Source organism: Macaca nemestrina, chromosome 17 (assembly GCF_043159975.1).
Source record: "Macaca nemestrina isolate mMacNem1 chromosome 17, mMacNem.hap1, whole genome shotgun sequence".
In the NCBI taxonomy this organism is placed as follows: Eukaryota; Metazoa; Chordata; class Mammalia; order Primates; family Cercopithecidae; genus Macaca; species Macaca nemestrina.
The window spans coordinates 65,636,058-65,664,034 of NC_092141.1; the positions used below are offsets into that span (position 1 = coordinate 65,636,058).

At 56.5% G+C, this 27,977-nt stretch overlaps 3 protein-coding genes across 10 annotated transcripts in view; all 3 read right to left on the bottom strand.

Moving 5' to 3' along the window:
• The window catches only part of LOC105472133 (zinc finger protein 385C), a 68,554-nt gene extending 64,588 nt beyond the window's left edge, over positions 1-3,966 (bottom strand). For 6 of the 7 annotated variants that reach the window (XM_071083134.1, XM_071083132.1, XM_071083136.1 and 3 more), the window contains exon 1: positions 3,484-3,896. The gene's annotated coding sequence lies outside the window, so the exon portion shown is untranslated. The other variant, XM_011725122.2, reaches the window with a different exon arrangement.
• Positions 3,967-6,775: 2,809 nt separating this feature from the next.
• Positions 6,776-18,805, bottom strand: LOC105472131 (DExH-box helicase 58). Of its 2 annotated transcripts, none has more exons than XM_011725113.2 (14): positions 18,421-18,805; positions 17,913-18,055; positions 17,525-17,693; positions 17,094-17,295; positions 16,524-16,714; positions 15,023-15,139; positions 13,726-13,852; positions 13,362-13,553; positions 11,539-11,792; positions 10,808-10,957; positions 10,554-10,715; positions 9,401-9,591; positions 7,966-8,062; positions 6,776-7,701 (listed from the first exon to the last, which is right to left on the bottom strand). In XM_011725113.2, the coding sequence occupies exons 3-14, from the start codon at positions 17,690-17,692 to the stop codon at positions 7,516-7,518; spliced, it is 2,037 nt and encodes a 678-aa protein (XP_011723415.1). In that variant the 5' UTR covers position 17,693; positions 17,913-18,055; positions 18,421-18,805; the 3' UTR covers positions 6,776-7,515. The 2 variants fall into 2 exon arrangements, 1 of the variants encoding a protein (XP_011723415.1); XR_981461.2 differs by lacking the exon at positions 6,776-7,701 and adding an exon at positions 8,876-9,223.
• A 131-nt stretch (positions 18,806-18,936) lies between these two features.
• LOC105472132 (lysine acetyltransferase 2A) lies at positions 18,937-27,957 on the bottom strand. Its single transcript, XM_011725115.3, has 18 exons — positions 27,555-27,957; positions 27,295-27,418; positions 26,824-26,969; positions 26,630-26,719; positions 26,141-26,322; positions 25,849-26,040; positions 24,901-25,007; positions 24,375-24,485; positions 24,145-24,281; positions 23,855-24,063; positions 23,502-23,628; positions 22,227-22,337; positions 20,710-20,853; positions 20,307-20,421; positions 20,175-20,211; positions 20,031-20,094; positions 19,812-19,896; positions 18,937-19,654 (listed from the first exon to the last, which is right to left on the bottom strand). The coding sequence occupies exons 1-18, from the start codon at positions 27,891-27,893 to the stop codon at positions 19,461-19,463; spliced, it is 2,514 nt and encodes an 837-aa protein (XP_011723417.1). The 5' UTR covers positions 27,894-27,957; the 3' UTR covers positions 18,937-19,460.
• Between the last annotated feature and the right edge of the window lie 20 nt (positions 27,958-27,977).

Below are 27,977 nucleotides of genomic sequence, written 5' to 3' on the forward strand. Positions count from 1 at the left end.
GAGAGAAAGACACACAGAAAAAGAGCTGACAGGTGGAGAGGAGAGACAGAGATAGCAAAGGACAGTGTCAGGAGAGGGGAAAGGACAGAGATGGCGGGCACGCAGGAGGCTCAGGGCCAGACACACTCATAGGCGGAAGCAGAAAGGCTCTGCTTTACTACACAAGAACTACACAAGAACAGACGGCCTCAGGATCCAGAGACACTCTCCTGGGAGATGTGGGGGAGCCAAAGTGCTGGGGGGTCGAGCCCCACTGGGGGGTGGCCTCACCAGGGCAATGCTGCTGCCTCCTGTTCCCAAAGCTGAACCAACTGCTGCCGGCGTCTGGCCCCCAGCCACCCTCTAGTAAGCCAACCCTTGGCCACTGGAGCCAGCAGGTCACCCAAGGTGAGTGAAAAGTCACCAATAAGGGACAGTGAAAGTGTGACTGGGGGTGTGGGTGTCACAAGCTGTGTGTGTCAGGGTGGGTCTGCAAGGGTGGCCACACCCCAGATTGCACCTGGGGTGGGATTTAGGAGCGCTCAATCCTCTACACAGACCTCTGGGAGTTAGTGCAGGCGGACATGTGTACCTGAGTGAGTTTGTGAGTGTGTGTACGTGTGTGTGTGTCCAGTTCCATTAAGAGCCTCACGATGCTAATGAGGCCAAGGTGGCAGGCTGTTCCTCAAATAGCCCAATCGGAAGCGATGAGTGAGCAGAGACAGCCACAACAAAGGTTTCGTGCCTCTCTTCTGAACAGACGGTGTGTCCAGGTGCCACAGGGCACTCGACTACAGTCAACACCAGAGTGCCATTCATTCCCGCTGGGGATGACCCCCACCGCCTGGCCAGCTGACCCCACACTCTCCCCTGTCCCAAGCCCAAACTCCAAACTCATGGGAGAACCCACATGATAGACACATGGTCCCTCCTTTGCTGCAGGCGCAGCTCCCTCTGAGAAGGGCAGCTGGAGGGATGGTGGGGTCCAACCCTGGATTTCCCCCAGGCTAGCTTCCATCCCGCCTGCTTCTGTGGCCCCATTTAGTTCCCTCCTTGCTCCTGGGGTCCAGTGACCCACACCCTCATCACACACAGGAGAGAAGTAATCTCTCCTCCCCAGCCCTTCTCTCTCAAGTATCACAGGACATTTAAAAAAAATTGTCCCAGTTTTGTGGTGGATAATGAGGTCAGGAGGCCCACGGGGGAACTGCTTGTTGGTGACAACTGACAATCTTCATTTCACCTTGAAACTCCTTCCTGGTCCAGGTAAGCATGTTCTAAGCCCGGTTTTATGGGGGTGCTGTTCTACTGGGGGACAGGGAGAGTGGGGAAGGAATTAACCAAGTGGCAGCTGAAGTCACAGGCCCAGCCAGGCCCACCTGGAACACTCACAGGGCCTGGGGCAAGGGGATAAATGGCGACCCACAGACATATGTCTAAATGTTTAAAAGTTATAAATCAAACCAGCAAACTGTGAAATATGTTCTAACCTCTCACCCTGACAAATACACCTTCACTAACAACCTGGAGGACCAGATGCAAATTTGGATTTGTCTGCCTCCTGAGCTTTACGCATCAGAACGGCTCTGTGCAGAGGAGACAGCTCCACTCGCACCCTGGCCACCCGCTCCCTGCTGCCAGGTCCTGTCTGCACCACAAAGGACTCTCGTGCATGTATAAGGACACCCAGCCTCCTGTCCTAGCTCCATCCACAGCCCCTGCAAATAGAGTCCCTTCACTGTCCCTAGGGGTGCACACACTATTGGCATAACCTATCCTGAGGCGGACAGACCCAGGGAAGAGGATGGCATGGGCTGGGAGCCAGATGGTGACCATCTGGGCAGGGACCTCCAGAGTCACAGGTATGGAGAATGTGGTCTTGGAGGGGACTCACAGTCTTATCCCCTCGGCCCTGCTGATGCCTCATCCCACAGGGAGAGGACTGGCAGCAGGAGGGCCAGAGTGGAGCCTTTGAAAGCCCCCAGCTTAGGGCATGGGCACTCCCTCCCTTGCCCAGGTTTAAGGGTGCTACTGAACTCAGCCTTCCCTGGCAGCCTAGAGATCAGGCCAGGGCCTGAAGCCCTTCTTCCATTGGAGGACAGCTTGGACAATCCCCAAACAGGACTTTCAGTCACTTGTATTGTTTTTCTTCCTGGAAAAATTTAGTGCGGATTGATCCCAACTTGTGGATTTCTGGAGGTGGGGAGGGCAGAGTTGTGATGACAAGAGGGCATTTTTTTCAGGTTGGGTCTCCAAGCCAGAGCTTGTTCCACTGAGGCACAGGCCCAAGTGAGCTCCTGCTAGTACTGGTCCCTTCCTTGGGGGGGGCCAGGGGGGACTGTCTCCCCCCTACAGAGACACAAGCCAACACAAACAAGGTGACTAAAAGAGGAGGAGGTGAGGGGCCTTGGGCAGCCCAGATAGGTCCAGAGATCCAGGAGCCAGCAGGGGGAAGGGGCTGGTCGGGGGGCATGCAGTAAATGGCACTCATTCTAGCCAAGCTTAGCTTAAAAAAAAAAAAAAAAAAAACCCTTCCACTCCCCCCTCCCCTGCTTGCCCTCACCCCTGCAGATCGGCTTTGCTGTCCGACACATGAGGGGACACTTGTACTTTCTGAGCGCTCGCCAGGCGCCAGGCACTGTGCTAAGCGCTCTACATGTGTACCCTCATTTAATCTTGCAGCCACCCTATGAGGTGGGTTCTACTATTATCCCCATTTTACAGGTGAGGAAGTGAACACAAAGAGGTTAAGAAACTCGTTCAAGGTCACGCAGTAGGTAGAGGTGTTAGAACTCAGCTCTAACTGACCGCAAAGCCCCTACTCTTTCCACTAGAGCACATGGCCTCCCAGAAGCAAGAAGCTGGCACGGACCCAGAAGGGATGAAGGTCAGATATGAGAATGACCTTCTGCCTCTGATGGTTTGTGTGGTGGAATAAGGCAATGGAATGGGGAATGTAGACAGACAAGGAAGCCCCCCTCCTCCCATTGTCACCCGTGTCTGTCCAAAGGCTTATGATGATCTCAGGAAGGTCCCCAGGGTCCTAGCTGGACCCAGACGGCAATGTCCTGACTTCCCTTTGTTCTACAACCCAGGGTCCTCTGCTCTACCTCAACCCAGCACCAAGACCCAAAGGCTGCCTCTCCTTAGAGGCTCAGAGCTCTGAGCATCACATTCAAGCTGTCAGCCCAGGTCCTCCTCTTCCAGGAAGCCTTCCTCGAGGTCCTGGGAGGCAGGACCCCTTTCCTACAGCTCAAATCTCAACACGGAGGGTGCAAATGCTCCCCTGTCTACAATAAGGCAACATCTGCGATCATCTTCCCCAGCTAGGTCTGTGACACAGACACAGAAAAGATCTACTGAGTTCCCAGACTTTCTGGGTTCCCTAGGCCATGGGGTAATCCCCCGCTCACTCCCCTGTACCCAGATGTACATAAATGATGCAGATGCCTTGGGGCTCATTAGAAAACCCAGGACCCAGCTCGGCTATGCGGCGGCTCTTACCTCATTAGCCCACAGAACAGAAGCCGTTTGGGTCAAGCCATCACCCTCTATGGTGGGGAAGAGGCTGCCCTTAGATGAGGCATGGCGCACTCTCAGTCAACGAGGTTCCTTACTCCGGAGCCCGGTCGTCACCATCCCCAACCTAGACACCCAGAAAGCTGGGTGTCTAATGCCCGGCTCTTTCTTATCCATCCTTTGGAGCCCGCCTGGTATCAGGGATAACGAGCCAGGACCCTCTAACTGCCCCAGAGTTCAGTCCCGCCCAGCAGATGCCCAACGTCGGCGCGCAGAGCCGAGATAGGGATATCCTCACTGTCCCTTGGGGTCCCCCAATTTTGAGGCGAGAGGACCGCACAGGTGGAAGGGGCTGCCTCGTTCTCCCGCGCTGCCCTCGAGGTCCTCGGTGTGGACCAGCCCGCGTCGCCGTCTTACCTGCGGGGCAGAGACGGAGCCCGCCGCGGCCACCTGCTCTCGCCTGGCTGGGAACGCTGCGTGTCGGGCTGGCCGGGAGGGGCGGGGCCCGGCGGGGCAGGGGCGGGGCTGGGAGGGGGAGCCGGGCCGGCCCCTCCTCGAGGCCCCGCCGGTGGGGTACGCGGGCTCATTCAGGTGGGACGCCCCGGGGAAGCATCTGGGCCACAGGGAGGACCCGGAGCTCGAGTTCTGAAGGCTGGGAAGTTAGGACTCCGGGGGGGTGCGGGGGATGGGTGGAAATCCCCGGCTTCAGACAGCCTTGCCCAGATGCCCTGGAGCCGGTGACTTCATATAAAGACCCCTCACACGAAGAAGAAAGCTCAGAAACCTCTCCTGGCCTGAGTCCCCTTCCATCTGAGCTCTTCGGGCCTGGCAGGGTGGGTGTGAGACGGGACACGCCTCTAAAGGTAGGGTGCCCTCTCCAGGGCTCAGCTGTGTAGGGGCTTAGGCCGCTGAGGGGGCCATTAGGCACCCAGACCATCTTTATCCTCAGCCCATCTCTCTCCCTGCCACACAGCCCCTCCTCCGCCCCCAGCGCCAGCCCAGGTCCCCCAGCTGTCACTGTTTAGCCCTGGAATGACAGGCGTCCTGACTCCGTGAGTCTAGCCACATTCAAGGCCGTTGAGCTTAGCACCCCTGAGCCCCTGCCCCCTCCCTCTGCCCCCTGTCGCTAATTTTATTGACCTGTAAAAGGCACGTTGCTGGCAGGCAGTATACTAACTGAAGGCAAAGTGGGGAGCGGAGGAGCAACTCTCCCCGGGGGGGAGGCAGCTGGAGATGGGACAGGAGGGAGGAGGAAGGAGACTCCTGCATCCAGGGCCAAGGACACTCGGAGAGGAGGAGGAAGGTGGCCTTGGGAAAGAGGGGTACACTGTCTATGGGAGATGGTAGCCAAAAAGACTGGAGCTGGAATTTCAGTCCTCCCTCAGACAAGAGGCCTACAGAAAAAAGAAAATGTTAGGAGAAGAGAGGGTGCATTTCTCATCCACCTGGGGACAGAACCAAGGATGTAGCAGGAGGGAAGGAGGGTAGACGGCAGGAAGGACTGCCATCCTGCTCTCCAATCTCTGCCCTGTCCCCCTCCCTTCCTCTTGAAGGTGCCTCCTGCCTGCTGGGCCTTTTACTACAGAAATAGCCCTTTCCCTGATGAAGCAACCTAGATCTTGCCTTTCTTTTTCTTTCTTGTTAAAATGAGAACAGAAAATTTAGGCCTTTGTAATTTTCCCCACCCCTATGCCTACCTGAGCCCACCCCTCAAATCCTGGATCTCAGCCTCTCCCCAGCCTAGGGGAGATGACCTGAGGGTTAAGTGATGGTAGAGAGGGGAACATTGGGGTTGGAAGCTATTATGGGGTAGGGGGAGCAGGAATCCCTCACACTCTTGATGGGCCTCAAGTTTAGACTGTTGATACTCTTTATGAATAAGGCTTAGGAGAGCTATTAAAAAGGAGTGTTTAAAACTTTTTTTTTTTTTTGAGACGGAGTCTTACTCTGTCACCCAGGTTGGAGTGCAGTGGCACGATCTCGGCTCACTGCAAACTCCGTCTCCCAGGTTCAAGCGAGTCTCCTGCCTGAGCTTCCTGAGTAGCTGGGATTACAGGGGCCCACCACTATGCGAGGCTAATTTTTGTAATTTTTAGTAGAGATGGGCTTTCACTGTAATGGCCAGGCTGGTCTCAAACTCCTGACCTCAGGTGATCTGCCTGCCTCAGTCTCCCAAAGTGCTGGAATCACGGGCCACCGCGCCTGGCCTAAAACTTTTAACACTAGGTCAGGCACAGTGGCTCATGCCTGTGATCCCAGCACTTTGGGAGGATCACCTGAGCCCAGGAGTTGGAGACCAGCCTAAGCAACATAGTGAGACCTTGTCTGTACACTGCCTCTCTAACCCCCCAGAATTAGGTGTGGTACATCTGTAGTCCAAGGTACCAGGGAGGTTGAAGTGGGGGGATTTCTTGAGCCTGGGAGGTCGAGGCTGAAGTGAGCCATGATTGCACTGTGGCACTCCAGCAGGAACAGAGCGAGTCCCCGTCTCAAAAACAAAATAAGAACAAAAACAAAAAAACACAAGGCCGGGCCCAGTGGCTCATGCATGTAATCCCAGCACTTTAAGAGGCCAAGGTGGGTGGATCACCTGAGCTCAGGAGTTTGAGACCAGCCTGTTGGGCAATGTGGTGAAACCCTGTCTCTACCAAAAATACAAAAATTAGCCAGGCATGGTGGTGGGCACCTGTAGTCCCAGCTACTTGAGAGGCTGAGGCAGGAGGATCACTTGAGCCCCAAAGGCAGAGGTTGTAGTGAGCTGAGATCTCGCCACTGCACTCCAGCCTGGGCGACAGAGTGAGACTGTCTCAAAAAAACCAAACACTTTTAACACTAAAAATTACCACAAAGCAGGTCATTTTATGGGGAAGAGCCAGAGGTATGGATTGCACTGGGGCACCAGGAAACTTTTGTTGTTCTTTGAAAATTCCACTGGAGGCCAGGCGCGGTGGCTCAAGCCTGTAATCCCAGCACTTTGGGAGGCCGAGACGGGCGGATCACGAGGTCAGGAGATGGAGACCATCCTGGTTAACACGGTGAAACCCCGTCTCTACTAAAAAATACAAAAAACTAGCCGGGCGAGGTGGCGGGCGCCTGTAGTCCCAGCTACTCGGGAGGCTGAGGCAGGAGAATGGCGTGAACCCGGGAGGCGGAGCTTGCAGTGAGCTGAGATCCGGCCACTGCACTCCAGCCTGGGTGACAGAGCGAGACTCCGTCTCAAAAAAAAAATAAAATAAAATAAAGTACCCAATTGCACACTATACACGCAGTTTATTTTCTACCAATTGTATTTCAACAAAATTAAGATACCATGCATTTTCTTTTTTTTTTTTTTTTTTTTTTTAAGATGGAGTCTCTCTCTGTCGCCCAGGCTGGAGTGCAGTAGCTGGATCTCAGCTCACTGCAAGCTCCGCCTCCCGGGTTTACGCCATTCTCCTGCCTCAGCCTCCTGAGTAGCTGGGACTACAGGCGCCCGCCACCTCGCCCGGCTAGTTTTTTGTATTTTTAGTAGAGACGGGGTTTCACCATGTTAGCCAGGATGGTCTCGATCTCCTGACCTTGTGATCCGCCCGTCTCGGCCTCCCAAAGTGCTGGGATTACAGGCTTGAGCCACCGCGCCCGGCGATACCATGCATTTTCTATCCCATTTTTTCATTTACTTTTTTGAGGAGCCTCAAAAAATAGGAGTGGCCTTGGTAGGGAAGGAATGTCGTGATTCTGAGTACAGTATGGCAAATTATTTTGCCTCAGTTTCCCTAACTCCATCCAGTGCATATGAAAGTGTCTATGTGTGTGCAGGGTAGGTCTGGGCTGAGCTCTGGCCCTCCAGTTGTTTCCCCGTTGCGGGAGCCTAAGCCAGGGTGCCCAGGACTCCTCTGTGGCTGGTGGGCCTGATGCCCACAGCTGGCGATTCAGGAAGGAGGGGCCTGGACCAGGCTGTGTCCCGGGAAAGATGACGGCTGCTGCGGACTCTCCCGCCCCCTACAGTCCGAACCGGGTACTGCAGCAACGAGGTGCTCAGTCCAGGGAGAGGTCCGAAAGGTTCTGGGCACAATGCTGCAGGAAGTCAAAGTCAGGCACGGAGAAGGGCACGCGGGACCACTTTTTGGCCTGGATCCGCCCTTGAGGGGTCTCCAGCAGCATGCTGCGGACTTTCAGCGCTGGCAGCTTCACTGACTTGTAGATCATCTGCAGTCCCCAGATCTGGAGGTGACAGACAGTGTAGGGTCTGGGTCTCTGGCCTCAGACTGGGCTTCTCTCAAGTTGGAATTCCCTGAATACAGGGCCTTTTCCTCCCACCTGAGATGTCACAGACTATGGGCTCCCTTAGGCAGGGGCTGTACCTCCCTCTTCAGACTGGAGGCCATGGGGTGGGACTGTCTCCTGTGTCCTAGTGAGGGCTCCCTGAGGGCCTCTGAAGACTGGGGCTGAGGACTCTGGGGCCTGGGACATGGCCCAAGCTCTTACCTCCCCACAGTTCCTGCAGCTGATGACACCCCCAGGTTTCCAGTCCTTGAAGACTTTGTTGATCACCACAGGATCCCTGGAGACGTTATAGTAGATCCTGGAGAGGAAGGGGAGTGGCTACAGCCCTCATTGACCCTCCTCAGCCCCAGATCTCATGCCCTCCTGCCGGCCAAGCCTCTGCCTGGACCTTGGGCCTTCCTGCTGGTCAAGAGGCACAGACTTCCCAGACCAGGAAATCCAGTCTTCAGTGAGTTCTACCTGTGTGGCCTCCATTGCATGTTCTCTTGTGCCCAGGTTCAAGCCTCAGCATTGGTTACCTGGTCTCACAGTCTCCTAATAGGTCTCTCTGCCTCCATTCTTACTCCCAATCCCAAGCCATCCTTCCACCAACTGCTAGAGTGATCTAAAAATATAAATCTGCCGTGACACTCTGTTCCTTAAAATCTATCCAAGATTCCTAAGAGGAACCTCCTGGATAAAGGCTACACTTACCCATCTGACCTTTAAGATCTTCCATGGGCTACTCTGTCTCTTTCTAAATCTCATTATTCACACTCCCTTCCATTCAGGTCAACTGGCACCTTTTTTTTTTTTTTTTTTTTTTTTTTTTTTTTTTTTTTTAAGGGCAGAGTCTCACTCTATTGCCCAGGCTGGAGTGCAGTAGTGCAATCTTGGCTTGCCTCCTGGGTTCAAGCGATTCTCGTGCCTCAGCTACCCAAGTAGCTGGGATTACAAGCATGGGCCATCAGGCCCAACTAATTTTAGTATTTTTTTTTTTAGTAGAGAAGGGGTTTCACCATGTTGGCCAGACTGGTCTTGAACTCCTAACCTCAAGTGATCCACCCACCTCGGCCTCCCAAAGTGTTGGAATTACAGGCGTGAGCCACCGCGCCCGGCCCTCCGTGGTTACCTTCTCATTCGCTCAAATTCAAACCAGACCCATTGAGACCTAGCTGAAATGCGACCTCCTCAATTGAGAAAACCTGTGTGAAGATCCTTGGCACAGTGGCCTGGAACACAGAGGGTGACATAATGAATGGATGGAGGATGGGGGAAGGTTACTGTCTAGGAGACAGAGGATGGGGGATGGCTCAGGGATGGCCAAGCTCTCTTGATATCCTCGGAGTAGGTAGGACCAGAGGGTCAGTGTGTGGTCTTTTGACACTTAGTATCCTGAATTCCAGTTCTTGCTCAACCAGATAGTGGCTGTGGGAACTTGGGCAAGTCACGTAGCCTCTCTGAGCCTCTATTTCCTTGCCTGTAAAATGGAGACAGGGATAAAACCTGTCTAACCAGATTATTGTGAAAATGCAGAATAAGTACTTGCTATAATGCTCTTTAGCTTTCCAAAGCTTCAAAGCACTGTCTGGATGGGAAGGATTCCCAGTCCCCCATCCCACGCCCCCATCCCGATAGCCCCTTCCACAGGTCTCACGAGAAGTTGGGGTTCACGTTGACATGATGGGTGCCCTCCACCTTCCGTAGGTCACTGCCATGGCCCACAGCCACCATGCAGTTGATGCAGAGTAGCTGCACGTGCTCCACTGGGAACTGCCGCCTCTGGCTCTCCCGCTGGGCTGCCTGGGCCGCCCGCTTGGTCAGGGCTGCCTGCTGCAGATCCCGGATCTGGGGTGGGAGGGGACACCAGGCATGACTGGGGCCTAAGAGAACGTTCCTTGGGGGACAAAGGGGTCCCAAAGACCTAAGATAATTTGTACCAGGAAGAGACTTTCCTTAACCCTCCCTGGAGCTTAAAAGAAGCTCTATTGCTGGGTGCAGTGACTCATGCCTGTAATCCCAGCATTTTGGGAGGCCAAGGAGGGTGGATCACAAGGTCAGGAGTTCGAGACCAGCCTGGGCAACATGGCGAAACCCCATCTCTACCAAAAAGACAAAAATTAGCCGGGCATGGTGGCGCACACCTGTAATCCCAGCTACTCAGGAGGCTGAAGCAGGAGAATTGCTTGAGCCCAGGAGGCGGAGATTGTGCCACTGCACTCCAGCCTGGGTGACAGAGTGAGACTCCGTCTCAGGGATAAAAAAGCAGCTGTGGAGAACAACAGTGTGGGTAGTGGGAGGCAACAGTGGGAGGGATAAGCTTTCCTGCTCAATCTTGAAGGATTTTAGGTAAAGCTGCTTCTGTGAATGTGTCATGGGGCATCATTAACAATTATGCTGGGACAACAGGGAGCACCCTGGACAAGGCAGGATGGTGGTGGCCCTGCCTCAGGGGAACCAATGATATAAGTCCTAGTTCTGGGCTTATCTTCTGCACGTGGACTTATCTTGTCCCCTCTGCCTGGTTCCAGGAGGGCTGTAATGCAGCTCTTCCAGATACATAAAGTATCTCATGGCAAGGATAAATAAAAAGCCTTGGACAAGGCCTGCTCCTAAGGCCTTCTGGAGTCCAGGTACTGCCTTCCCTGGCAGCCCCACCCCTGGCCTCTATCCAAACCTTCCCTAGGTGGGCAAAGTTAGCCCTGAGATATAGAGGGGACAGGGGGACATATGTGTGCAGTCAGAAACCTGCCAGGGAGGGGCTGTCTCCTCCCCATCCCTCCCACAGGGCATGCAGGCCGCCTGCAGACCTTGGCCTGGTACTCGGCCTGGTCCATCTTCTGCACAGCAGCCACTGCCTGCTCCATCAGCATCTCCAGCGCCTCGTTGATCAGCTCCCGCTTCAGCTCCCGGCTACCCTCAGTTGCTACAAACGAGTACACACTCTGATCGGCCCGGGCACGGCCCCTGGCCTGGGAAGGGAGACAAGGGGTGTCCTGAGTGGGGCTGGGGCCCCACACAGGATCCTATAAGGGTGCCCGAGTGGAAGGAATTGTGTGAGTACCTGGACCATGGAGATTTCATTGGTCAGGAGCCCATAGCGCACCACCACGTTGCACTGTGGGATGTCCAGCCCCTCCTCTGCCACGCTCGTGGCCACCAGAAGGTTCAGGGTTCCATCTCGGAACTTCCGGATTACTTCTTGCTGGTCCCTCTGCAGGGGAAGGGCAGGGAGGAAAAAGAGGCTGGTACATGAGGTGGCTCAGGCTGACTCCACCTGCCAGAGTAGTCTCTCCTGATTCAGCCCTCACTCCTAATCTTGGTCCATCTCCCTGGAGTACTTGAATCCCATCTTTATCCCCAGGTACCCCCAGGATCTTGCCCATCTTCCCAGATAACTGTCCAACCCCTATCTTCCCTAGGGACTCCTAAGGCTCCCTACCCCTCTAGTCTAGGAAAAACTCCCAAGCCATAGCCTTCTCCTGCAAGGGACCCCAGACCTGATCCTCTGCCCTGAGGAACTACATCACCCACCTCTTTCCCTGCAGACCTACAGACCCCTATGCCCACCCTTCTGCACCCAGGGACCCCCAGACTGGGAGAGGCTTCAGCACTGGGGATGTCAGTGTCTGCCCCTCTCCCCTAGCTCCTTGCCCCTCTGCCTGGGGACAGTCAACCTTCTCTTTCCACCAGTTCTCCCTGCCTCCACCCCTCTGTGCCAAAGACCCTGTTCCCCACACTTCTCTCCTATGGAATCCCCCCCGCAGTGCCAGCATCTTTCCCCGAAGCCCACACCTGGGTCATGTGGGTGCTCTGGCTGCTGTTCCCAGCCCCAATCAGTAGCTGGGCCCGAATGTCCACAGTCTGCAGGCCCGGCTGCTGCTGAAGCCAGAGCAGGAGGGAGTGTGCGCTCTGGCGGGTGCGGGTGAAGATGATACCCCGGGGGCTGTCAGAGCTCCTGAACTGCCTTTGCAGGATCTTTTCCAGCATCTCCAGTTTTGGATTCTCTGGGCCATGAGTTGCCAGGTGGGCCAGCACATTCTTATGGCCTGTTGAAAACCCCAAAAAGTTAGCCGGGTGTAGTGGCACATGTCTGTAGTCCGAGACACTTGGGAGGCTGAGGGCAGAAGGATTGCTTGAGCCCAGGAGGTCAAGGCTGAAAAGAGCTATGATTGCATCACTGCACTCCAGACTGTGTACTGTGTAACAGAGTGAGACTGTCTGAAAAAAAAAAAGAAGAAGAGAGAAAGAGAGAGAGAAAGAGAGAAAAGAAAGAAAGAAAGGAAAAAGAAAGAAAGGAAGAAAGAAAGAAAGAAAGAAAGAAAGAAAGAAAGAAAGAAAGAAAGAAAGAAAGAAAGAAAGAAGAGAGAAAGAAAGAAAAGCCCCAGACAGAGGCAGAGGATTCAGATCTTGGAGTGGGGAGGGCACTGGCGGAGGAGGTTCTCACAGGAATAGGACTGCAGGAATGCAGAAGGTGGGGGTGGTGGAAGGATGGAGCTCCTGCTCAATTCCCCCACAGCAGCACGAAGAATACATTTAAGGATGCCCTGGCCGGGTGCATTGGCTCACGCCTGTAATCCCAGCCCTTTGGGAGGGTGAGGTGAGCGGATCACCTAGGTCAGGAGTTCGAGACCAGCCTGACCAATATGGTGAAACCCTGTCTCTACTAAAAATTAGCTGGGCATGGTGATGCACACCTGTAATCCCAGCTACTCCGGTGGCTAGGGCAGGAGAATCGCTTGAACCCAGGAGGGGGAGGTTGTAGTGAGCTGGGATAGTGCCATTGCACTCCAGCCTGGGCAACAGAGCAAGACTCCTTCTCAAACAAACAAACAAACAAACAAAAAGGATGCCTCCTACCGAGCCCACTCTCAAGGCCAGCCTCACACCAGGGTCACACAGTACAGAACCTCAGACTAGAACCCTCTTCTTCCCAGTGACCAGGATGACCCTTGAGCTTTTCACTCTGACCTCTGCTACCCAGATCTCTTGAGCCCCAGCCTGTGCTGAGATTTGCAACCTTAAATTTCACCCTCTGACTTTCAGCCCCACTCTCCCAGTCTAAAGGAACCACTCCTAACTAATGTTTTTAAAAAATCTGGGCCAGGCGCAGTGGCTCACACCGTAATCCCAGCACTTTGGGAGGCAGAGGCAGGAGGATCACTTGAGCCCAGGAGTTAGACCAGCCTGGGCAACAAAGTGAGACTCCGCCTCTACAAAAAAATTTTTTTTAATTAGCTGGGAGTGGTGGTGCCCACCTATAGTCCTAACTACTTGGGAGGCTGAAGGGTGAGAATTACTTGAGCCCATTAAGTCGAGGTTGCAGTGAGCTGTGATTGCACAACTGTCCTCTAGCCTGGGCAATAGAGCAAGACCCCGACTGTTTAAAAAAAAAAAGTCAACAATGTGAATTAATTTTAACAACTATGCAAAAACCTTCACAAACGAGGAAACAAATCAGTCCTACCCATGGCCTTGGATTTTGGTTAGAAAAATAGGGTCTCCACCAGTATCCTCGCGGGCACCTTCCCACCTGACCTTGTCCCCTGTGCCCTGGCCTCTGACCTCGCATCCAGGTCCCATCACCCCCGGGCCGGAATCCCCCTCCTGCCCCTCACCATCGAACAGGGCCAGCAGCCGGCGCTCGGCACACAGGATCTGGGTTTTAGTGACGTGCTCCCTGTGATAGAAATCCTGCAGCGCAGCCAGGGCATCCACGGCGCGGACGGTGTCATGGATGAGCAGCGCGTCATTGTAGCGCCTCAGGTGAAGTGCGTACACCCGCTGCTCCTGGAGCCCGGCCAAAGCCGCTGCGGGCAGAGGGCATAGTGTCTGAGCGGCCCACAGCCCCGCCCCTGTCCCGCCCCATAGGGCCCTCCCACTCAGACTCCGCCCCTGGAGTGGCTAGGCCTCCGCCCAGGCAGGCCCCGCCCCTGACTCCTCCAGCATCTTCGCCTCCGCCTGAGGGGCTGTCCCTCTCACCAGCCTCGCTCAGCTTCACCACCTGCTGCTCATACATCTGCGTCCCAAAGTTCCGGCTCAACTCAGGCATCTCCAGGTGGTCGTGGACTTGGTCCATGAGCTTCTTCAGCAAGTCCCCAAACGGATCCTGGGCAAGAAGAGAGTTGGAGGGGATTCCCATACACACTGGAGGATGGGCACCCAGTGGGGGTGCTGACCCCGGCGTGTAGCACGCTGCGACTGCCTCAGCCATCTGTCTAAGCTGAGGGATGAGCTCCAGAGGGAGGCCGGCTGGAGTGTGAAGGAGTCCTGCCCTGTCTCACCCACGATGTGCTCTTACCCTTTGGCCTGGGCACGGTGATGCCTAGTGTAAGGTACATGGATGTGCCTTGGTCAAGGAATAGGCTGAGGCGGACATCCGGGCCAGAGTGATTCAGCGAGTTTAGGGGGCAGGCACATACTCCACTTGCTATGTAACCTGTTTGTGTAAGTTCATACTGGACTCTACTGTCAGTAGAAGGTATAACTGCCCTGCTGACGCTGTGCATGGGGCTCGGTTCAGCTCAGCACGGCAGGGCACGCTGGCATGCCCAGAGAGAGAATAATGCTACTAACTCCTGTAAGGGAGGGCCGGTCGCCTTGAAGGTGGGCAGTGGGGAGCCGGGAACCGGCTTGTGCCCAGAGGGAAAGAGTTAAGCTGCTGACCCTGACAGAGCTGGCCTTGCAGGCCAGGGAGTGCAGCTGCAGGTGTGGGGGCAGCAGGAGCCACAGAGCCAGAGCACACAGCCCAGATAAAGGTGGACAGTGTGAGAGAGCTGCTGCTGAGAGAGCTGCTGAATAAAACTACATTTCACCTGCCTATGGCCCCCCAAGTGTTCTTTCAGCTATCTGCTCCCTCCCTCCCTCCCTCCAGACCACGGCGTGGGCTCAAACCTGACCCCAAATGTAACATTTGGTGTAGTTATGGACCTGACACCTAGTCCTTGTCCAGTCCAGTCATAGCAGACACCAGGCCGTGTCCATACTGGAGAGGGCTCAGTAGAGCCTCAGCACAAAGTATCCCTGCTCTCTGGTTTCTAGAGCACTCCCCAGCATGTCAGTGCTGTGACAGACACCGGCGGTGCCTTCTGAGTCAATCCAAAGAGCAGGCTGTGGGCATGGGCTGTATCTGCCCCATTTCACAGAAAGGATTTGAGGCTCAGATACATAGCAAGTGACCTGAAGTCACAGAGCCTGTGAGGGCGGAGTCAGGGCCCAAGCCTAGGTGTCCTAACTTGACACCAGCTCCCGCTCTCACCGTGTCCCTGCCCCTACATACCTGGCTGCGCCTGTGGCAGAGGTTGTACTGTTTGCAAGGCTGTTGGCTGTGCTCCTGCAGCCGGGGGCGATAGTTCTGGGGTGACATGATGCACCACGTGTCCAAGTTGGCACAGAGCTGGGGGCAACAGAGAGGACTTTACTGGAAAGGGAGGGTCTGTGGGGACAATGGGCAAATCTTTGGGGCAGGATGGATCCCAGCTGAGGACAGGACAGTGTGGGCCATTGCGGGTGTGGGCATTCGTCTACTCAAATATTGCTCGCCCTCTCTCTGCCAGTCTTGTTCTAGGCACTGGGGATACAAAGGAACTCAGATTGGAGTTGGAGAGACAAATAATAAACCAGTAAATAATAATAGAACCGGCCAGGTGCAGTGGCTCACGCCTATAATCCCAGCACTTTGGGAGGCCAAGGCGGGCGGATCACCTGAGGTGAGGAGTTTGAGACCAGCCTGGCCAAATGGTGAAACCTCATCTCTACTAAAAGTACAAAAATTAGCCAAGCATGCTGGCACACGTCTGTAGTCCCAGCTACTCAGGAGGCTGAGACGGAAGAATCACTTGAAACCGGGAGGTGGAGGTTGCAGTGAGCCAAGATCGTGCCACTGCACTCCAACCTGGCTGACAAAGTGAGACTCGGTCTCAAGAAAAAAAAAAAAAAAGAGGCTGGGCATGGTGGCTCACGCCTGTAATCCCAGCACTTTGGGAGGCTGAGGTGGGAGAATCACGAGGTCAGGAGTTTGAGACTAGCATGGCCAACATGGTGAAACCTCATCTCTACTAAAAATACAAAAAATTAGTTGGGCATAGTAGTATGCGCCTGTAATCCCAGCTACTCGGGAGGCTGAGGCAGGAGAATCACTTAAACCTGGGAGGCGGAGGTTACAAGGAGCCAAGATCATGCCACTGCCCTCTAGCCTGGGTGATAGAGTGAGACTCTGTTTCAAAAAAAAAAAAAAAAAAAGAATAGAACCTTGCAGAGCACGTTAACAAGCTCTGAAGAGGATAGCACTGGATGACATGACAGAGAGCAGAGGGGGTGATCAGGGAGGACTTTCAAGAGGTGGCATTAAGCTGTTCAATGAATGACAAGGAGGAAGCAGCAGGTAAAGTTCAAAGGGAAGGGCATTCCAGGCAAAAGAAACGGTAAGTGCAAAGGTCACGAGATGGGAACAAGCCCTGCATGTTCAAGATGCAGAAGGCAGGCCAGTGTAGCTGTAGGATGAGCTACAACAGGGAGGGCGCAGGAAATGAGGTGGAGAGATAGATCATGTGGAACTTTGTAAACCATAGTAGAGTTGGGAGTTAATTCTTTGTGCCATAAGAAACCATTGGAGGCTGGATCTTAGGCGAGGAAGGGGCCAGACACTGCCATGGAGAGCCTGGTAGGACTGGTGGGGATGGGGTAGTGGCAGGGCGGGCAGGCAGGCAGGGAGGGAGGGAGGGAGGGAGGGAAGTCCCTGGTGGGTCTGGCAGTGGGAGGCCCACAGGGGCCAGGCTGACCTGCAGGACGTGGTCGATGGCCCCATCGAGCTTGGAGGCCCCGCCAGTGCCTGGGGAGGCTGTGAGACCCAGCACCTGGGGTAGGGGCCGTGCCCTCTGGAGTTTAAGTTCTAGGTACCGGCTCATGATGACGTTGTAGACAGTGTCCTTGTGCGTGTGGTGGCACTCATCCACCACGATCAGGGAGAAGGCTGAGGGCACAGGGAGGAAGGCTGTGACCTGTGTTTGCAAAGCCCTTCCTCCCATCAGCTTTCAGGTAGTCCCCACAATAGTCTAAGAATTCCTTCTTCCCTTCCCGACTTGCAGCTGTGTCCCAGGATGGAGAGCCAGGCAGGGATGATTTCTCTCCATTTCACAGATTAGTAAACCAAGGCTCAGCTGGGGAAGGGACTTGTCTAAGATCCTATACTATAGCCCGGCCTGTTTCTACTAGAGTGTCTGCTGGGGTTTTGTGAACAGGCAACCCTCCACTCCCACAAAAACTCCCAACACCTTGATTCCGGTGGGTGCCCTGGGGTTGGTGGAAGTACCCCAGATGCATATCCTTTTCCTCCTGGCCATGGCCCTCACCAGTGAGCTCCACGTGCTCCTCCTCCTCGGGGCTGGTCAGTGCCATCTGCAGAAGCTCTGCTGTGCAGATGAGCAGGTCATGGCACCGGGCCAGGTGGCCAAAGCCAGCACGTGGCCCCATGTCCCCACTCAGTGTTGTCACGGTCCAGCGTCCATCCAGCATGCGCCTGAACTCTTCACCGTGCTGGGTCACCAGGTGCACCTGGAGGTGGAGAATGAGCTGGGAAGAGAAAGCTGAATCTGGGGCCAGGGAAGTGCGGGGGAGGTAAGGTGACCCGCAGGGCATGGCTGGGTACTGAGCCGGGGTGGAAAGACAGGTGAGCTTAGGGATGGCCACAGCAGCTTTGGAGTTCTGGCGGGGACTGAGAGATGCCTGAAGAGCTGAGACCCTGCTTGGTGGTGGGGGAGTGGGGCAGGGACAGACCACTCACCCTGTTGACCAATACAACCACCTTGGCTCCATCCACAGTCTCTAGGTGCTGCTTGGCCACATAAGCAGCCGCCCGGGTCTTCCCAGCCCCCGTGGGCAGCCAGATGATGATATTTTTGCCCTCCAGGGCAGGCATGATCACCTCCCACTGGTAGGGCCGCAGCTCCATTCTGGGAATAGCAGGGGACTCAGACCCACCGGCCCCTCCACCCCTCCCAACTCCTGGCCAGACCAGTTCGTGCAGAGACCTCCCTTTGCCCAGGACTCCACCCCACTTGAAGGAGGTGGGGCAGGACTCCCTCAGAACCCATCAGGACTCTGCTCTGCCCAAAAGCGGGAGGCGGGAGTAACACAGGCTACACCTGCCCCCTGCCCAGCCCAGGTCTCACCTGCTCTAGTCGGTAGGTCTGCCCAGGGCAGTCCCACTTAATTCAGCCTAGTGCTACTGTGCTCAGCTCAGAGACCCGAAATGGAAACTGAAACTGAGGGAAGGAGCCAGCTGAGCCGACTTAGGAATCTCCCATCCCCGCCCCTGGAAAAAGAACCAATAAAAAAGAACCGTTTGTGCTAACAGTCATCGCCAACTGCCGCGAGTACAAACTCCGGGACGAGTACTGCCGCTGCGCCAGCGCCGTGGCAGGCATGATCACCTCCCATTGGTAGGGCCACAGCTCCATTCTGGGAATGGCCGGGGACTCAGACCCACTGGCCCCTCCATTCATCCCAACTCCTGGCCAGACTGGTCGGTACAGAGACCTCCCTTTGCCCAGGACTCTACCACACTTGAGGGAGGTGGGGGAGGACACCCTCAAAACCCTTCAGGAGACTGCTCTGGCCAAAAGGTGGGGGTGGGAGTAACACAGGCTACACCTGCCCCCTGCCCAGCCCAGGTCTCACCTGCACCACCAGGTAGGCCTGCCCAGGGCGGCCCTGTTTAGCTCAGCCTGGTGCCGCTGTGCTCAGCGCAGACAGCAGAAATCGGAAATGGAAACTGAAACTGAGGGGAGGAGCCAGCTGAGCCGATTTAGGAATCTCCCATCCCTGCCCGAGAAAAAGCCCCATGTGTGCTAACAGGGAAGCACTCTTTCACTGCTACGGGATCCTCTATGCTTTGGCCCTTTTGCGGTCAGTTGTAACCACGTCCACCCAAGTTAAGGTTAAGTCAGGAGGTTCTGACCCCTGCTGCCCTGGCATCTGGATCAGGAGCAGCCTGGAGGAGGGAAGAGGTGGGGGGCTGCAGCCAGGTAGGTCTGCCCGACTAGAGCAGGTGAGACCTGGGATGCACAGGGGGCAAGTGTAGCACAGGACCAGGTCTGAGGCTTGCTGGGGAGAGCAGCCTCCAGTTTGCAAGAGGTCCCTGGGGGGCCAAGGTGAGCCTGCTAAGGCTGGGACTATACCAAAGAAACAATCACACAGAGAAATAAAAAGCTTTATTGTTCCCTCTAAGGGATTAATGCCAGGGAATGAATGGTCCCCATACCCCCACCCCGGGGGAGACTGACAGTACAGTACTGGACAAGGCATGGCCCCCTCCAGTTTGGACTGAACTTCCAATCCCTGAAGCCATCACTCAAGCTAAAATGAGCAGTCCTGGTCCTCAGGGAAATAGCCACCTGGGAATCCAAGCCTCCAAAGCTGTTAGGGACCAGGTCTGGGGGCCACCACGGCTGGGCAAGGTTCATCCCGTCCCACCAGCCACTCTAGAGGGACTGGGCCCCAACCCAGGAAACCTCTCACACACAGTGAAGGCTGGGACAGAGCTGCAGGCTTGGGGGTGCCTGAAGGTCCAGAAAGGGATGCAGGATCAGGGGCCGGAGGGCCCTTGGCTAGAGTGTCTCAAGCTGAGTTGGGTCCGTGGGGCCAGGGCATCCCCTAAGGATCAGATCAGAATCCGAGGTGGAGACATTCAAGGTCAGGGCTGTGGCCCAAAGCTGGGCCTACTTGTCAATGAGCCCTCCTTCCTTGAGCTTGAAGTAGAAGAACTTCTCCAGGGCGCTGGCGCAGCGGCAGTACTCGCTGTCCGGGGGGTTGTACTCGCGGCAGTTGGCGATGACCCGCTGCAGGTCGGCCACAAAGAGCTTCCGGGTCACATAGTAGCGGCTTCGCAGCCGCTCAGTCATGGTCTTCAGGTCTGGGGCAGCAGGAGGCGGAGCACAGCTTTAAGAGGCTGAGGACCATGGCAGGGCTGTCCACCGGGGTGGGCCCCATGGGGCTGCAGGGCGCAGTGAGGGCAGGAGCAGGTATGGGGATGGAAGAGGGGGGAAGGAGATGGAATGGAGGGTCCTCACCAATGGGGAAGCGGATGACCTCGTAGTAGTCAGGGGCCTCCGACTTCTTCACAGGCTCCATGAAGGGCCAGGCACTGGGGTGCGACTGGAGAGAAGAGCCGAGCTGGGGACAGCCCTGCTGCACCCACGCCAGCCCGAGAACGCCACCCACCTCACACTGCATCAAGAGGCCACAGCCATTGGTGCAGGGGCCCCGGAAAGGCAACCTGGTCTCCCCACCTTGATTTGGGCCAGCAGGTTTTTGAGGGTTGTGTAGAGCTGGTCGGGGTCCTTCAGCTCCTTCCTGGGGCGAGACACACCAAGTCTGAGGCTCCGAGTCCCTCTGCCCCGCCCCCAACCTGGCTCCTTTGACAAAACACTCACCCCTTCTCCTTCCCCAACGGCTTCCAGCCCGTCTCTCCTGCAAAGTGGGAAGTGGGAGAATGTCTCTAAGAATGCCGATCCGCACCCCAAGCAGCGTGCCCCCACTACCCCGCAACCGAGACCTCTGCTTACGAATGCCAGGGACACTCTCCACAGGGATCTGCCTCACGCCCTCCTTGAAGCAGCTGAGCCCCGGGTAGACCTTGCGGATCTGGGCCTGTTTGCGCTCAATCAGCTTCTTGATGATCTGAGGGAAGGAAGGGTCTAAGGGGCCAGCTCCAGCCCCAGCAACAACCCCTCCCAGGGCCACAGTCAGAGCCACCAGCTGCACCCACCCAGATGCAATGCCACCTAATCCAGCACCTCCCTTCATACCTTCCCCAAGGGAGCAGAGCAAGAACCAAGATCCTGGCCTGTCCCCTCCTCACTCACACACATACACGCATGTACACGTAGTACAGGTCTACACACGTGTGCTCGCCCTCCGCATGCACATTCATGAAAACTCCCACAGATGCGCACGTGCGCACACCACCTCTTTCTGCTTCTTGATGATGTGGGACAGCTCTGTGTAGGGGATGCGGGGATTCAGCTCACACTCCATCAGTGTCGCTCCCTCGTAGTCCTTGATGTAGCCCAGGTATCGGCTTTTGGGCACCTTGATGTCCTTGGAGAAACCCTGGGGGGTGGATGGTCATGACCCAGTCCATCCATATTTCCCAACTTCTGTAGTCCCTCCCCTGGGAGCACCAGAGGGGTGGCACGTGCCATGTGACACCTCCTGCCCCTGAACCTCCTCCTGGGGCACTGAGGGTTTGAACTGTCCCTGGAAAGGTCCCAGGTCAGCTGCCCACTCCTGACTCATCCCGAAGAGCCCCCTAGTTCCTTCAGGCTGCTCTACTGGCCCCCCAGTTCCTCCAGGCTGCTCTACTGGCCCCCCAGTTCCTCCAGCCTGCTCTACTGGCTCCCCAGTTCCTCTGGCCTTCTCTACTGGCCCCCCAGTTCCTCCAGCTTGCTCTACTGGCCCCCCAGTTCCTCCAGCTTGCTCTACTGGCCCCCCAGTTCCTCCAGGCCACTCTACTGGCCCCCCAGTTCCTCCAGCCTGCTCTACTGGCCCCCCAGTTCCTCCAGCCTGCTCTACTGGCCCCCCAGTTCCTCCAGGCTGCTCTACTGGCCCCCCAGTTCCTCCAGCCTGCTCTACTGGCTCCCCAGTTCCTCTGGCCTTCTCTACTGGCCCCCCAGTTCCTCCAGCTTGCTCTACTGGTCCCCCCAGTTCCTCCAGGCTGCTCTACTGGCCCCCCAGTTCCTCCAGGCCACTCTACTGGCCCCCCAGTTCCTCCAGCCTGCTCTACTGGCCCCCAGTTCCTCCGGCCTTCTCTACTGGCCCCCCAGTTCCTCCAGGCTGCTCTACTGGCCCCCCAATTCCTCCAGCCTGCTCTACTGGCCCCCCAGTTCCTCCAGCCTGCTCTACTGGCCCCCCCAGTTCCTCCAGGATGCTCTACTGGCCCCCCAGTTCCTCCAGGCTGCTCTACTGGCCCCCCCAGTTCCTCCAGCCTGCTCTACTGGCCCCCAGTTCCTCCGGCCTTCTCTACTGGCCCCCCAGTTCCTCCAGGCTGCTCTACTGGTCCCCAGTTCCTCCGGCCTTCTCTACTGGCCCCCCAGTTCCTCCAGGCTGCTCTACTGGTCCCCCAGTTCCTCCAGCCTGCTCTACTGGCCCCCAGTTCCTCCGGCCTTCTCTACTGGCCCCCTAGTTCCTCCGGCCTTCTCTACTGGCCCCCCAGTTCCTCCAGGCTGCTCTACTGGCCCCCCAATTCCTCCAGCCTGCTCTACTGGCCCCCCAGTTCCTCCAGCCTGCTCTACTGGCCCCATAGGCCCCCATTCTCCCCTGGGGCAGTGGCAGCAGAGGAAAGAAGATAGGCATGGAGACTTTCCTGGCAGGTGTCAGGTGAAGTAGGGGACATAAAGGGACTCCTACTCCATCCACAGAGGGGCTGGACAGAATGACCCCAGGCTTCAGGCAAAGGACCAGTGTGGGATAAGGCTACGGGTCACCTGCTTTTTGAAGTAGCCGATGGCATACTCGTCCGCGTAGGTGAGGAAGTAGAGAATGTTGTGCTTGATATGATACTCCTTCAGGTGGTTCATCAGGTGGGTCCCATAACCCTGTGGGGGAGGGGAGCAGGACTCACCAGGAGCTGAGGATGGGCCTGGTGCTGGAGAGGTCTCAGAGCCCAGAGTGGAGCGGGTGGATTGGAAAGGAGGTGGGGAGAGGGAGAGCATCCAGGCAAAGAGGAAGAAAGGCAGCTGACAGAGGGAGGGGAGTTTATGGGGGAAAGTGAAAGGTAGAGGCTTTCTAAGCTCACTCTGGGCCAGGTGCAGTGCTTCCTGTTTTACAGACCGATTCTCAACCCCAGAGGCGAGTAGTACCACCTCTATTTTAGAAAAGAGAAAACTGAAACTCAGCTATGTTAGGAAATGCGTTCAAGGTCAGGCTGCCAGCCGTGGCAGGGCCGGGTCCAAACCCAACACAGGCCAGCAATTCCCAGTCCCTGGGCCTCAGAGTTGGGAGAGGAGGGAGAGGGAGTCACCAGAGGCCTGAGCAGGAGCAATGGCTCCCACACATCAGGGCCAACGATGCGCCACGCAGATCTGAGGTATGTGACACACAGAGCCAGCGACCCTACGAGGGGGTCTGTTGTAACAAAGGACAGAAGCCAAGGCTATCAGCATAGGACTACTGTAATAACGGTTAGTTCGGCTGGTCACCGTGGCTCACACCTGTAATTCCAGCACTTTGGGAGGCCGAGGCAGGTGAATCACTTGAGGTCAGGAGTTGGAGACTAGCCTGGGCAACATGGTAAAACCCTGTCTCTACTAAAACACAAAAGTTAGCCAGATGTAATGGCGCATGCCTGTAGTCCCAGCTACTTGGGAAGCCAAGGCACGAGAATCACTTGAGCCTGGGAGGTCAAGGCTGCAGTGAGCCCTGATCATGCCTCTGCACTCCGGCCTGGCTGAGAGAGACCCTGTTTCAAAAAATAAATAAAAAATAAAAATTAAAGTAATTAATTCCCCCATGTATGTAAATGTTCTTGTGATGAAGAAAATCCTAGTCCACAGGTCACCAAAGCGTGGCCGCTTCTTGGGCTCTGTCTGTGAACAGGTGGTTTCCTAATCCACAGTTATCAAAGTACGGCTGCCACCTTGTGGGGATGTGAGGAACGGGCCACTAAGAGAAGAGCAAGGGGCTGCTGCATCCCACACCTCCCGCTGCTCGGAGCTGGCCCAAACTCCGGAGCGAGCCGTGGGCTGGGGAGCGGCACTCACCTTGACCTGCTCATTCGAGGTGACAGCACAGAAGACAATCTCCGTGAAGCCCTGGGTGGGAAACATGCGGAAGCAGATGCCACCGATGACCCGCCCATCCTTGATCAAGGCCAGAGTCTTGTGCTTCCTAAGAGAGAGGTGGGCACGTCACAGCCCCTGCCTGTTTCCTTCAGGTCCCCAGAGCCCTGGAAGTCTGAACTGTAGTCAGGGTTGGGCAGTGAGAAATAAGAATGCTCAAAGGTTGAACTTCAGAAGTGGGGAGCAGGGGATCTCCAATTTTGAGGAGTCAAGAGGCCGAGGAGGAAGGGACCCGGGGGTCCTGCCCTGGGGGAGGGGCTCTCTGGGGGACGCACGGGTCAAAGACGAGGCGGGCGATATACTCCTTAGGCATGCGTGGCAGCTGGTGGGAAAAGACATTCTGCAGCCCCACGAGCCACAGCAACACCCGCCGGTTGGCCTTGGGCGTCAGCGAGTTGCCGATGACGTGGAACTCAATGATGCCACGGCGCTCCTCCAGGCGGGCTGTCTCATCCCGGGCTGCATTGGCCGAAAGCAGGCTCGTCTGGGCACAGAAGAGGGGCGGTGAGCTGGGGTTTCAGGTTGGTGGGGGTCCCCCAACTGGTCAGCAGGTCGGGCTGCCCACCTCAGGCCCCAGCATGGCAGCAGGGTCAGTGATGGTCAGCATGACCTCATTGACTAGCTCCATGGGGATGTCGCCCATCACACGGAGCCTCTTGGCATCCTCCAGGGTCAGGTTCTCCGGGAGCTTCCTCTTCTCGCCTATTGGGGAGGCAGGCAAGGTTGGTCAGGATCAGTAAAAAAAGGTTTGGGAAGGAGTGAATGATGGTCAGAGGTCAGGGATCAAGTATCCACCTGGCATAGGCTCGGCCCCTGCAGAATCCAGACTCAGGGAGCTGTTGCTGCCTCCGCCCATGCTGGGGCTGAAGATGGGGGTGCTGGGAACAACTGCTGCACTGACCGAAGCTGAGGAGAGAGAGAGAGAGGTCAGGGACCGGGGGACTGAAGCTAAGGGGAGAGAGAGAGAGGTCAGGGACGGGGGGACTGAAGCTGAGACAGAGAGAGAGAAGTCAGGGACAAGGGGACTGAAGCTGAGACAGAGAGAGAGAAGTCAGGGACGGGGGGACTGAAGCTGAGGAGAGAGAGGGAGAGAAGTCAGGGACAAGGGGACTGAAGCTGAGGAGAGAGAGGGAGAGGTCAGGGACAGGGGGACTGAAGCTGAGACAGAGAGAGAGAGAAGTCAGGGACGGGAGGGCTGAAGCTGGTGGCAGGTCCCTCAGTGGGATCCAGGGCCTCTGGCCCAGCTGAGCCCTCTTCCACCCAGGAGGCTTAGCTCAGCCAGGCAGGCCAGACACCCTACAGAGCACACCATGGCACATACCTGGCCGGGGCACCAGCTGTGTCCCCTCTGAGGGTGGCATGGTGAAGCCTGACTCCCAGATTGGAGAGTTTGCCCCATAGATCTCCTCCTCCAGCATGGACAGGAATCTGTAGGGAGGACACAGTCTGTCCCACAACTCTGTTCTCCAAGGGTGCAGCCTGGGCCAGGCGGCAGAGGGACTGGAGGCTGGTCAGAGCAGACCCTGCTCTTAGGGAACTGGGGACCTGAAAGAGGGGACAGCCCCTGTCTTCTGGGAGCCTCCAATTGAAGGTAAGACAACAGGACACATCCAGGACAGAGATCAAAGAAGCTCAGTTTCACCATGCTGTGTAGCACAGGGAGACAGGTCTGAGCTGATGTCATCCTGTGCTGTGTGGCCAGGGAGGGCACCTTGTCACCCTGAATCCCCTCACTGCCCTCAGTATCAAAATGGGCTCAGACTCCACCCCACCTTGCCATCTCTTGTTCCCACCTGATGGCGGAGGGCACTAGAGAGCCAGGATTCGTCAGTGAGGGTTTTTTGAACAGGGGAGTTATGACCCAGATTTTAAAAGGTGTGGCCGAACAGAAGAAAATTGTACAGAAAAGACCAGAACAGGAGTAGAAATTGGTTTCACTTCAAGCATAAGCTCTGATTTCTTGGAGAGCTGTGCAGGGAAGGAGTCTGAGGCTGTGTCCAGGCCCCCATGGGAAACAATTAGTAACATCTACCGGGGCGTAGGGTGGGGTGGGGGCAGCGTTAGCTTGGGCTATGTACCTGCCATCCCCAGACTAGTACTAGCAAGTTGCTTCTGGGCCATGGGCAAGTCTGCCAGGTAGACGCCCAGATCCCAGAAGGCCCATGGAGGGAGAGGAGGGACCAATCCAGGAAGCCTTCCTGGAAAAAAGGGGACAACAGGGAGGATGTGAACTTGGGGCCAAATCCTGATAGGCCAGAAGGAGCCTTACTTGGGGAAGTGAGTGAGGATGAGGGTCCTCTTCTCGGGCACCAATTTGTCCTTCTCCACTCGGAACTTTTCCAGCAGCTGCCGGCGGGTAACGGTGAAAATGGACCGGAGAAGGCTTCGCCCAAAGACATGAGTGGTTTCGTAGCGGGGGAGACTATCACAGCTCTGGGGCACGTGGCAGTAACAGAGCCATCTGGAGTAGGGAGTTGAGGGGGAGACAGGTGAGGGCGGAAACCACCGAACCCAGGCTGGGCCTGCAAGCCTCCCCCGAAGCTGCCCCTGGCTGGGCCTACCTGGTGTAATTGACCTTGTAGGTAGCCACATCTTCAGCCTGAGACCTCTGCCGAAACTGGGCAGGTGTCTCAAGCTTCCAGTAGTTAAGGCAGAGCAAGAACATCTTTGAGAGCTCGAACATCGTCTGCCGCTCCCGGGGAGCCAGGTGACTAAACTTGTACTGCACAAAGTTCAGCACACCCTGAGAAGGGGTGGGTGGGGAATAAAACCAGGAATGAGATGTGAGCAGCCTGCAGGGCCTTCTTAGACAAAGGAAGAGGCTCCTTGAGGCCAGGGACAAGGTTCTCCTCTCTCTCTCGGGTGCTCTCTATAGAAAAGCTCTGCCCCCTCCCTACCACCATGCCCACCCTGAGGTTAGCACAAAACACCCTCCCTTCTCTGAACCTCCCCACTGTTCTCAGCTTGAGGAGGATGGAGAACACAGGCTCCCCACTCCTCCAAGCTGTCCCCAATTCTCCTCTCCGCTATCTCCAATTTCCCTATCCCACCTGCTCAATATTAGGTTTCTCAAACGGAGGGCTGCCCAGGGACCCCTCCACCACGGGCCGGGTCATCTGCAGGATGCACTTCCGCAGGAGCTAGAGAGAAGAGGAAGGGGCATAGAGAGGAGCGGGGCAGAGCTGCAGACAACCCCTCAAGGCCCCACCTCCTTCATTCACACCCTCCTTCAGTAGAAGCTCACCTTGAAGAGGTAGAAATAGACCTGCTTGGTGTCTGTGTCCTCCTCCTTGTGAACAGACATGAAGAGATTCTCCACATCCACCACCATCCCCAGCAGCCGGTTTATTTCATCCTCTGACACATTCTCCAAGTGAGATACGTGGTCAGCTGCAAGACAGATGGCAGAGTTGGGAAAAATTGATAGAAGAAATCAACAAGGCTTCTTGACCCTCTTCACAGCCAACCAAGATGCACACTCCGTCCCTCCAACCAGTGTGACCAATAGTGAGACTGACTGCTGCGATAACAGCCATTGGGTTGCCTGGGCCTGTTCTGGGCTGAGAGATTTCCTTTCCCCTCCCTTGGTGCATACACACCCCCCAACCCAATCCCTCCTTCGAGGCATCTTTGATTTTTCAGAGATGAGGCTTTGTGGCACTTGTCACCCTGTCCAAGCAGCTGCCCCCAGCTCCAAGGGCGCTGCCTGCCTTACCCAAGGGATGCTCACAACTGCGGCACAGCTCACTCAGGTTGGCAGCTGGCTGCTGCAGATCCATGCGGGGTGCAGTGGGGGGCTTGGGGTTTTTCCAGCCATTACACTTACAGGTTTCATTGGCCTGGAGGCGGAAGGATCAGTCAATGATCTATACCTCTGGGGCAAGAGCCGCTCCGCAGCCAGAGCTTTGACCCCACTCCCACCCGAGCCCAGGGATGCCCCAAGCCCCGCCCCTTCACCCCAGGCCCCGCCCCCACCTTGCAAGCCGAGAAGACCCCTAGCTTCTCAAGCTTCTTGGCGCGCGGCAGCCCCCGGACTTGCGCCTTCCTCTGGCTAGCGCGCTGCTGCTGGCTCAGGCCAGGTCGAGCCGGATCCCCCCCGCTCCCGGCCCCCCCACTTCCTACCCCGGGCCCCCCAGTCCCTGTGCTGCCGGCTGGGGCTGCAGCTGGGGCAGGGGCTGGTGCCGGGGTGGGAGTCGGAGTCGGGGCTGAAGCCGGGCTGGGTGCAGGAGTCGGAGTTGGGGCAGGGGCTGGGGACTGAAGGGGCCGGGGCTGCGCAGCTGGGGCCGGGGTCGGGGCCTGGGAAGGTTCCGCCATGGCCTCCCCCGCAGCGGAGAGCGGCGCCGCGCTCCCAGCCCTAGGGCCGCATGGGCAACCGGCGTTCAGTGCGCAGGCGTCGCT

Bases quoted from the DNA above. Each gene is read 5' to 3' on its own strand.
- LOC105472131 (XM_011725113.2), bottom strand. From the start codon at position 17,692: ATGGAGCTGCGGCCCTACCAGTGGGAGGTGATCATGCCTGCCCTGGAG. The intron at 15,140-16,523 runs GTCAGCCTGGCC...TGTTGCCCCCAG, and splicing joins CCATCGACCACGTCCTGCAG to CTCTGTGCCAACTTGGACAC. The intron at 7,702-7,965 runs GTAAGAGCTTGG...TGTCACCTCCAG, and splicing joins GCTGCAGGAACTGTGGGGAG to ATCTGGGGACTGCAGATGAT.
- LOC105472132 (XM_011725115.3), bottom strand. From the start codon at position 27,893: ATGGCGGAACCTTCCCAGGCCCCGACCCCGGCCCCAGCTGCGCAGCCC. The intron at 24,282-24,374 runs GTGGATACTTGA...CCTCCCCAATAG, and splicing joins AGGGGCCGAGCCTATGCCAG to GCGAGAAGAGGAAGCTCCCG. The intron at 24,064-24,144 runs GTGGGCAGCCCG...TTCTGTGCCCAG, and splicing joins CTGCCATGCTGGGGCCTGAG to ACGAGCCTGCTTTCGGCCAA.